Source organism: Meriones unguiculatus, chromosome 5 (assembly GCF_030254825.1).
Source record: "Meriones unguiculatus strain TT.TT164.6M chromosome 5, Bangor_MerUng_6.1, whole genome shotgun sequence".
Lineage (NCBI taxonomy): Eukaryota > Metazoa > Chordata > Mammalia > Rodentia > Muridae > Meriones > Meriones unguiculatus.
In genome coordinates, this window is record NC_083353.1 from 112,643,397 (window position 1) to 112,653,366 (window position 9,970).

General features: G+C 44.2%; 1 protein-coding gene across 2 annotated transcripts; it reads right to left on the minus strand.

The window, feature by feature from the left end:
- Nucleotides 1-267: 267 nt before the first annotated feature.
- On the minus strand, nt 268-9,970 carry Klrg1 (killer cell lectin like receptor G1). Of its 2 annotated transcripts, none has more exons than XM_021649977.2 (5): nt 9,785-9,970; nt 7,354-7,458; nt 6,286-6,455; nt 1,381-1,478; nt 268-1,050 (listed from the first exon to the last, which is right to left on the minus strand). In XM_021649977.2, the coding sequence occupies exons 1-5, from the start codon at nt 9,864-9,866 to the stop codon at nt 939-941; spliced, it is 567 nt and encodes a 188-aa protein (XP_021505652.1). In that variant the 5' UTR covers nt 9,867-9,970; the 3' UTR covers nt 268-938. The 2 variants fall into 2 exon arrangements, with proteins under 2 accessions (XP_021505652.1, XP_060239343.1); XM_060383360.1 differs by having other exon boundaries at nt 1,381-1,490.

Here is a 9,970-nt window from a genome sequence, read left to right on the forward strand (position 1 = left end):
ACCCTGTCCTTGTCTGCTTTCCACCCCTTACAGTCAGATCTTCTCGCGGCAAGCAGTGTTTTAGAGCAAAGCTTCACGCACGAGCCGCTGTTAGGACAGAACCCACAGAGGAGGAGGCCACCATCGTCTCCCACGCTGTGTGTTTGACACCAGCACACGGAAACACGAAAAGGGCTTCCCAAAACTACAGGCATGTGCGTGTCTTCGGATTAGCTCAGGATATAAAATGGATATGTAACAGAAATGAATTTTTTATTTTAACGGTGACTTTTTTGACTTTGACTTTCCATCGATACACAGTAAGCACACACATTGATGGGTACGGCGTAATTTTTCAGTACAGGTGCAAGATGACCGACACAGGGCCCTCATCACATGTATCCTCCAGGCCTTAGAAAACATCCATCGTCTTTTCGCCTCGCTATTTTGAAATTCACAATAAATTGGTAGCCATACGATGACTGTTGATCATTATTGCCACCTCGCTGAGCTACAGAGCAGTCTGGCCAAAACGTTAATCAACCTCTCCCATCCTCTCACTCTTCCTGTACTCTGGTGACATGGCGTGAGTGCTTTTCTGTGTCTAGTTGATCTCTGTGTAACATGTTACTGAACATGGCAGGGTTTCATTCCCCTGTGGATGAATAGAGATGGAGGGGATGAGAGTTTCTACAGTGAGACCCGTTAAAACTGTCTATTTCATTTGCCCAGATCTAGGCTTTAAATGGCTAACAAAATACTTCAGCAGTCTCTGAGAAAGCCCAGCAGGAAAATGCCAACCTCAGGAGGCTATGCTAATTCTCTGTCTAACAGCAGCATGTCATAGCAGGTTTGGCATTTGTTAAACACACATTTGTGGACAAAGATTCACGGAGCCGGTTCCCCCCTCTTTCTAAAGACACGGGGCAGATCCAAGGCTCAGCATGTGGCAGCGTCCATCAGCAAATGACCTTCTCACAGATCCACGGCAAAGGGACTTCGCAGCTGGAGGCCTGAAGGCCAGCTCGGTGGATGACACCACACCTCTGTATCAGGCTGTTGGAAAGAATCCTGTGGGAAACCAGAGGAGTCCGTCGCTTTTGGTTACATGCACAGTAGAAGACTTAAAAGGGGTGAGAGAAAAACATTGAACAAAAACCATCTCCTCCTAGATTCCCTCAGGTCCCCAAACGGCAGGAGAATAAACGGTTTATTGGCCTCTTGAAAATGTCCCCACATTTCTGTCCCCTCCTGTGAACACCACTGTTCAATTCCTGTCTGTTTATCATCTCTCCCTTCCAGTCTTTGCTGTCTGCCGTTTTCCTTCTGTTTCCAGAGCCCCAGGTCTTCCCACCCCCCTTTTCCTCTTCTTTCACTGTCCTCACTCTTCAAACAACTTACCTTAAGCTTAGAGCTGAGCCACCTTCCCATCTCCAGCCATCATTGTTCCTCAAGCCAATCCAGTAAAAGTCCGGGCCCAGGTACTCTCGGAACAGGTTCTGAGGGAGAGACTGAAGACGGTGAATAAAGATAACAAAGACGCAGAATGCCAGAGACCCCTTGAGGGAATTGCATCGTCACCATTCTTAAACTTTCTCTCAAAACTGGGAGAGGACCGGATACTTAAGTACCTCAAAATTCATATGTTGAAACCCAAACTTCCAATCTGATGGTGTCTGAAAGTAGAGAGCTAGGAATTGATTAGGCGTAGGTGAGGTCGTAAGGATGATGCCCCCCAAATAAGGAGGGACCAGAGATGAAGCTCTCTCTAAAGTGAGGACACAAGGAAAGACAGCCTTGAGTGAGCTGGAAAGGGCTCTGAGCAACAACCTTGGCTTCAGAGCCCAGTCTCCAAAGCTGTTAAGTGTCTGCTGTTCAAGCCATCCGCTCTAGGGGATTTTATTGAAGTGAGGGAGTTGAGGCAAACAGCCACTCCAGATAACTAACCCCTCTTTCGCTTCTAATTCTAATGGGGCTCTGAGTTCTAATAGAAATCTGTTTATCTCAAGGAGCCACTTTCCAGAGCTGACCTTTAGTTTACAAGCACACTCTCACAGTATAACAGATAAGATCCCAGGGGCAGCTCCACCTTCCAGTGCTACTTCCTTTCTGACGAGATGGAGCCTGATAGGTATTCAGCAAAAAAGAAGCTCAACCCTGCCGCAGAAGCACTCATTTTACTCATCATCCAAAACACCAGGCTCAGTTACCCTCAAAGAGACATGCTTGTGTAGCCACACAAGACTCTTACTTTCCTTTCCTTCCCCTTCCACCCCCCAGGACAGGGTTTCTCTGTGTAGCCTTGACTGTCCTGAACTCCCTTTGTAGACCAGGCTGGCCTCGAACTCACAGAGACACACCTGCCTCTGCCTCCCAGAGTGCTGGGATTAAAGGTGTGCACTACCATGGAGCCCAGCTGGCTCTCATTTTTCAATGGTCCATAATATAGAGTTAAACTCAGTATACCCATATCTGTGCTGTGCTACCCATTAGGGTGGGATAAAGGATGCTTTGTTCTGCACACTGGTACAATCAAATGAAGATGTTTCTGCCCTCAGGGACACGCCCAACACAATAAACAGAACAAAGAAAAAGATCCAAGAAGACTAATTTTGTTGTAAGGTTGAGCATTCATAGAATGACTAATTGCATTTTTAGTGTTTTCCAGTGACAGCTTAACTAATTGAATTTGGACCAGATTACTTTTTATGGCATTTTAGATTAGCCTTTGTTGAACAATTTCTTTTGGAGAAAATTATCCAGAATTATTCAGAAAGCGGGAAAACCCAATAAAATTTCAACTCTATTGTTATCATGATGCTACTAAGTGTCCCATTTGGCTGTCATTTTTATTCTATTCCTGGAAGATGGTGGCTGAAGAGAAAAAAAGTTCTAGGCTCCGCTGTTGATGGCCTTCCTTTGTCTGCCTGCATCCTCACCACAAGAAGAAAGTCAAGTGAAGAATAAACTCTCTCCGCACACCCAGGGGCAGCAGACAGTTGAAAATTCCTCTGTGCTATTTACTAAGGCCAGAATCACCTCCATTTTCTCTTCTTGGGGTTTCAAAACCTAAACTCTTTGCTACACATATGAAGGCTTGCATGGTCTGGGCCTTGCCAACCATTTATTCACCAGCTTTCAGCCCCATCTACCTTTTTTCTGGTTTTTGTAACAGGCCAAGACCATTCTTGCATTAGGGTTTTGCACAGCTTTTACTCCGTTACAATGCCCTTCCCCTCGACTGTCGCTGGCTGTCATTGTGCTGGTCTCAGACCTACTCCTGATGGGTCCTCAGGACCCCCCCATGCTGCCCACAGTCACTATACATTAAACTGAGCATCGTCTCCAAAGCACGAATTACCATATTTATTTATGACTGTAGTTGTCTGTCCCCTCTAACAGACAACTATAATGGCAAGAACTCCTGTTTACAAGCTTCCTGGAACCTTGAAAAAATATAGGACACTATATCCAATAAGTATTTATGGAACTATAAACTGTGGAGTCAGGCAAAATCCTCCTAAACACAAATCTCCACGCCCTTTGCCTCTTACGATTATTAAGTGTGCATGCTGGGGTAGCAAGAAAGAATGAAGGAGAAAGAGACTGGGAAGAAGTGACATTCCAGTGTGCGGGATGGCCTGAAACTTCATGCATTTCTAAACCCACTTGCTAAAAAGAGAATGTGTATTGGCTGGTTTCTTCCCTGGCTCTCTAAGAAAGCCTTGCATTTCTTGGGCTGGGGTTGCGGTTCAGTGGTAAATCGATCACATATGTGTGTGTCTGTGTGTGTGTGAATAGGTTGATGGATAATAATCTATATGTAAATATGTATTTTTATATACACACAACTTATAGATAATTTAGATGAAGCTACCATTAAGGCACAAAAGTACACTCCTTAAGTTTTCAAATTAATATGGTCCATGGAGTGCATCTGAGGTGTTTCAATACATACTGAGGAGAGCCAGTTACACAACAGAACTATTAAATAGTAAGATCTTTTGGTGAATCAGCACAGTTTTAATGACTAAAACATAACCAAGTTACCCAAAGAAAAATAATTGATGTGAATATAATCATGGCTCGTAATAATTAAACATAGGTAAAATTTTATCTTAAGATTTTGAAAAGATTTAAGCAATATTAGGATAAATCAGGATTTTAAATAATCTCTAAAACTTAAATATTTCACAAATTTTAACGATTACCTAGAGTAATTTAGCATGAAATGGAAGAAAAGAAATGAAACAGTGTTAATGTGCTGACGGCACAACAGAAAGCACAAGGTGCCAATGAACCCCAGACACACAGGATGTGTGTTTTTAAACAGAACGCCTTCTGTTTCCGAAAAACACACAAAAAATGTTTTTCTTCATGTGAAATGTTTTTCTTCAAACACTTTTAAAGGTAAAGAGCTTAAAGCAATGCATATAAGTATTAACTTGAAGAGCAATAAGGAGTCCTCCTGAGATCTAGAAACAGTTGGATTTTCTACTTTAAGTGAGCCTTAAGTAAACTCAAAAGGACATCGGGAGTCAAAACAAACAAACAAACAAATAATCGAAACAGATTGTTCACATGATTCTAAATAGCTGTAACCAGGCTCAGGACAGGGCTGAAAAGAAGTTAACTACGTAGTTTTTTGGTGTGTGTGTGTGTGTGTGTGTGTGTGTGTGTGTATGTGTGTGTATGTGTTTGGGGGGGGTTGATAATAACCATCTAGCCTCTGTTTATAGCAAATTAATTCTTTGGGAGTATTTTACACCAAGAAACGTCAGTTTAAAACTTTTAACCTTTTCAATTGCACTTATTTGCTTATTTGTGTCAGGGAATGTGGGGCAAGCCACAGCGAGCATGTGTGGAAGGCGGAGGACAACGTGCAGGAGCCAGTTCTATCCCTCTACCGTGTGGGTTCCAGGAACCGAACTCAGGTTGTCAGGTTTGGTGGCAAGCACCCCTGAACCATCTGGCTGGCCTGAAACTGTTCTATTTTAACAGACTTGCATAGCTGCACAGAGGTTCACCGTGTAGCCCAGGTTGACCCGGAACACATGCTCCTGCTTCAGCCACCTCTATGGTAGAATTACAGACACGTGTCACCATGCCCAGGTTTTCATTTTTAAATCTGACTCTTCCAGACCTATGCATGAAACTGGGAATATTGCTCATTCCATGATACAGTAAGTCTTGCCTGGAGAACAAGAGAGTAACAATAGTGGGACAATGGACTCTACCGATTGGAACAGGTCATTTTGGTTTTATAGACTTTGACAAAAGATGAAAAAAAGAGAGAGAGAGAGAATCAAGCAAGAGTCCACAAGGATGTGGACTTACTAGTAGTTGTTATTAAATACAAGCACTAGACATCCTCCAACGCTGACTGGAACCAAGGGCTCTGGGTTCAAAAGCAAACAGTCTAATTTTGGAAACGCGGCCGATTTAGGTCGATTGAGTATTTTCCACAGTGGGCACATGACCCAGAAATCATAAGAAAAGAAAAACACAGTCCCTCTAGAGCCCTGCCCTCCTCCAGGCACACAGAAACACAGAGATAGCCCCAACGCCCAGACACCTCTCGGTCCATGGTGTCATGGCTGCTGTAGCCAATTCTCTGGGCCGCTGTCTTGTACCATGACTTGCTGCTGCTGTGTCTGTAGTTTGGCGGCAAATCCTTGTCCTTGTGCCCTGTCTCCTTCCCCCACCTCCCAAGTTCCTGTGACTCCTGTATAGAAGCCACTGCCTCTTTGCTGGACCTGTGTGTTTCAGGACTTCAGGCCTCTTTTAACTAGGTCTGTGTTCTCGGCCCAGTTCTTTTCTGAAATGCTTACCATCCTCTCACCTCATACATGCACACACACATATAGACAAACACACACAGAAATAAAAAATACATAAATGTTCAAATACACACACCACAGCCAGGCGTAGTGGCACACACCTTTAATCCCAGCACTCAGGGAGGCAGAGGCAGGTGGATCGCTGTTAGTTCGAGACAGCCTGGTTTACAGAGTGAGTCCAAGACAGCCAAGGCCGCATAGAGAAACCCTGTCTCAAACACACACACACACACACACACACACACACACACACACTTATAAACACAAATAAATATCTAAGCACACACACATACAAAGAGCACACACACACACAAAGAGCTAGGAAGCTGAGGCAGGAAGATTACAAGTTCAAAGCCAGCCTGGGCTACATAGCAAGATGTCACGTAAAAGGAGGGAAAGAATGGGTAAGGGTAGAGGAAGGAAGGAGGGAGAAATAGCTCTCTATTTTCTACATGTTTTTATTTACCACTTCCTGGTTGTCGAGAAGCGTAAGCAGATGTGAGCCTTGGTCTGCACAGAATTTTAGACTAGAATTCCAGTCCCTTTTCTCCAGGGAGAAATAGTAACAGTGGCTGCCATTCCTCATCCAGAAGTTGGGGCATCTGGGGCAGCGGGCACACGCAGAGTCCTTGGAGCCTAGAAGAAGAGAGGATACACAGTTCACATCTCGATGGACCAGTGATCCGGGCAAGTAAAGAAAACACGGCACCTCCACTGTCCACCTTGCCTTGCCCTTTTCAAGCTAAGGTTTAGGGAGGCCTAGAACATCCGGCCTGGAACTGAATGTCATCTGTATGCAGCGATACACAGCACACTGCAGAAAGGACTGCACCCGTTTTGTGCTGCAGATCTCGGAACTGAGTTCTCTGAGTTCATGAGGTCACATGTTCAGAATCATTCAAGGAAACAAACCAGAAGGAGCCAACAGATGCGATCATCTGGAACCAATAGAAGTTGGGGAGTTGGGGAGGAATCCTTCCGTTCGGCAAAAATGACTTAGCTGAACACAATTTGTTTCTGCCAGAAAAGCGCATTAGACGGTAAGTGAAAAGTGAGAGAATTCTCCTTGCCGGGTCCCCCCGGAAGATAGGGTCCTCACAGCTTTAAAGTGCTTGAAATGAGTGGGCACTGTGGAAACATCTCGGGAAATAAGGCCCCACAATCCATCCATTTTCTCCGTCCTTGAGACACATCCGCACACTATCAGCATACGCCGATCCGCCGCAGCAGACGCACGGATGTACAGCTGCGGTGTCGCTGCACATTCTGGATGGGGAACTAGGAAGTGGAGCGAGCCTTCCTCGTCACATGAAGATTAGGTCACTTCCTGAGGGAAGGCTGCCCACGGCACCCTGGTGAGGCTCTCCAGGCTCTCAATGGCGTTTTGTGGTCATTTCTCTGCCAAGAGTTAGGACTCAACTAGGAAGCGGAGAGTGGGGCTGAAGCCTGAGAATCCTCTAGCAGTCTGTGAAACCCTGTCATCTCGCCTTATACTGTAAGGTGAAAGGTTAATCGGGGGGGGGGGGGCGCTTACCGCAGCACTGGATCCGCTGGTACAACAGTAAACTCACGAGGATGGCAGTCAAAAGCCCCAAAGCCACCATCATGAGGCAGGGAAAGCGGCGCCCGTGTAAGACAGCTGCACAATCCAAAGCAAGACCTTGGCGTCAGACCCAGACACTCAGGTGTCTTGAAGCAATTCTGCCTGGAGGGACCGAGACCCAGGCCACGCGGGTTCCTCTCGTGGTCTCGCAGGACACTTCCTCAAGTTGAAGGGAACACTTGCCTTTGCAACTGTGCCTTGCCTGTTCTCACACACAGACAGTGAGCTAGTGACAGTCTCTGCCTTTAAGGGACCGAAGGACAATTTGGCATTATTTACCGGAGCTGCAAAACATTTTGCCTTTTGGCCCAGCAATTGCTGGTCAGGAAACGTTTTTCTAGATACTCACACATGTACAAAATATCCTGCTCATATGGCTGCTTGTGGCAGCAGCGTCTATAGAAAGAAAAGGCCAGATGTCTAATTTTATTGACCAAATATCTAAAGTTTATCAACAAAGGACCAGCAGAATATATTGATATCCATTAAATTTGTGGCTTCTCAAGAGGGATTTTCTTTTAATACAATGCGAAGTGATTTTATTTTTCTTAATATATACTTAAGAGAAAGACACATTCCTCAGAACAGGAGCTGCTTAATATCACAAAAGTCTATCCAAGACCACCTCTCAGCCTTTGCGCCAAGATCAAATACAGAAGTCCATCCAGGCATTTGATACTGTTTTCCCTTTTGAAAAGGAAATGGGTGCTTATGAGCAAAAACAGAAGGAAGAGATTGTTAACCTTTTTTTTTAATCGTTCAAATCTAAACCCCAAGCTCAAATTTTAAGTAAATAAAATATAAACTGAAATAGAATAACCTTTGTCTCAGAAGTACTTGATAAGACTGACCTTGTTTTGCAAGAAACTATTGGACATATAGTGAGGTTAGGTTGGCCTTGGCATTAAGGCTAAAGCATTGTGCCATGGTAATTATGTGGCATGCCTCCTCTGAGAATACTGAATTTCTAGTTTTAAAATGAAAGTATTTTTCTCAAATGTTTGTTTAAAAACCATAGGCACATTATGGTGTGATGGTGTGAAAATCATGTGTGAAGAAGAATTGTAAAGACTTTTGGTTAGCTTTAAATAAAACAATTATTCTGAAGCTGGGTGTGATAGCCCACGCCTGTAATGGTGGCCCTTGGGATGCAGAAGCAAAAGAATCAGTGATTCTAGGCCATCCTTGCATCTGAGCGAATGCAAGGCCAGCTTGGGCTACCTGAGATTCTGTCTCAGAAAGAAAGAGAATTTATATAGGAAAATCAGAAAAATATTATTAAAAATAAAATTTTTTATATTATTAAAATTTAAATTTAATATTTAATATTTTTCTATTATTAAAAATAGAATTTTCCTATTTTAGTCTCATGTGCCTACTCAAATTTCAGATAGATTTATTCTTATACATTTGTATCTATGAAAAAGTCCTCAAGTTCTTAAGGTGATTTCATAGTGAGCGAACCTTCATAAAGAGTTCAGCATGATAAATATTTTGACTCATGAATCCCAATTCTCTAGTATTATAGTGGAACAAACAACAAAAATAGATTTCACCTTTAACCCCAGCATTCAGGAGGCAGAGGCAGGTGGATTTCTGTGAGTCTGAGGCCAGCCCAATCTACAGAGCAAGTTCCAGTATAGCCAGGACTATATAGAGAAACCCTGCCTTAAAAAAATAAAATTAAAATTAAAAATACACCAGACTTGTAGTGTAGATGACATTTTCATTATTTATTATTATCTCCTGTCTCTAAGACAGGGAGGGTTTCTCCGCCTTTAATCCAAGCACTCATGGAGGCAGAGGCAGGCACATCTCTGTGAGTTTGAGGCCAGCCTGGCCTACAAAGTGAGTCCAGGACAGGCAAGGCTACACAGAAAAACCCTGTCTCGAAAAAAAGCAAACAAAACAAAACAACAACAAATGTTGCTTTCTTCACTCTATGGTTAGGGAAACAGAGATGGTGAGATTTCAACAGTTAAAGTAGATTGCTCCAAGCCTGACTTCAGACAAAATTCTCTTGCAAAGCTCCGACTTCAGATAGATCAGGATCAAGAGAGAACAACGTGCTTGCCTAAGTGTCCAAAAATCCTCAAGAATAAAGGGGAAAAAATGAACAACAACAAAAAGATAGCTTTGCCATTGCTGGGCATTAGGTGGGCTCCCAGAGTGAGAGCCTAGGGGGGAATTATCTGAGACCCAATCACAGCTCCACTCCACGCCAACAGTCCCTAACAGCACTGCGCACTGAACCCCAAGGATTTCTTCACATGGTCCCCAACTGTCTGCACCCTTCCCTCCCGATTATTCTCCTCTCCTCTCATCCCTGGCACAGGCTTCAGGGCTGATGTGGTCACCTCACCTCTGGGCTTCGGTGTGGAGTCATCTTGGTGTTGAGGTGCGGCAGGCTGCTCTAGTGTGTAATAGACAGAACTGTCAGCCATCTCTCCCAGACGCCTTGGGCGCTCAGCGCAGAGGGCTGAGTGCCAGCAGGGTGAGAAGCCCGGGTGAGGAAGGAGCCCGCCCTGTGAAACAGAAGCACTTGGAC

Excerpts from the sequence above, each read along its gene's own strand:
- Klrg1 (XM_060383360.1), bottom strand. The coding sequence starts at position 9,866 with ATGGCTGACAGTTCTGTCTATTACACACTAGAGCAGCCTGCCGCACCT. Across the intron at positions 6,456-7,353 it reads CCAGCGGATCCAGTGCTGCG|GCTCCAAGGACTCTGCGTGT; the intron begins GTAAGCGCCCCC and ends CTCTTCTTCTAG. Across the intron at positions 1,051-1,380 it reads GGCTCAGCTCTAAGCTTAAG|GATTCTTTCCAACAGCCTGA; the intron begins GTAAGTTGTTTG and ends GGTTTCCCACAG.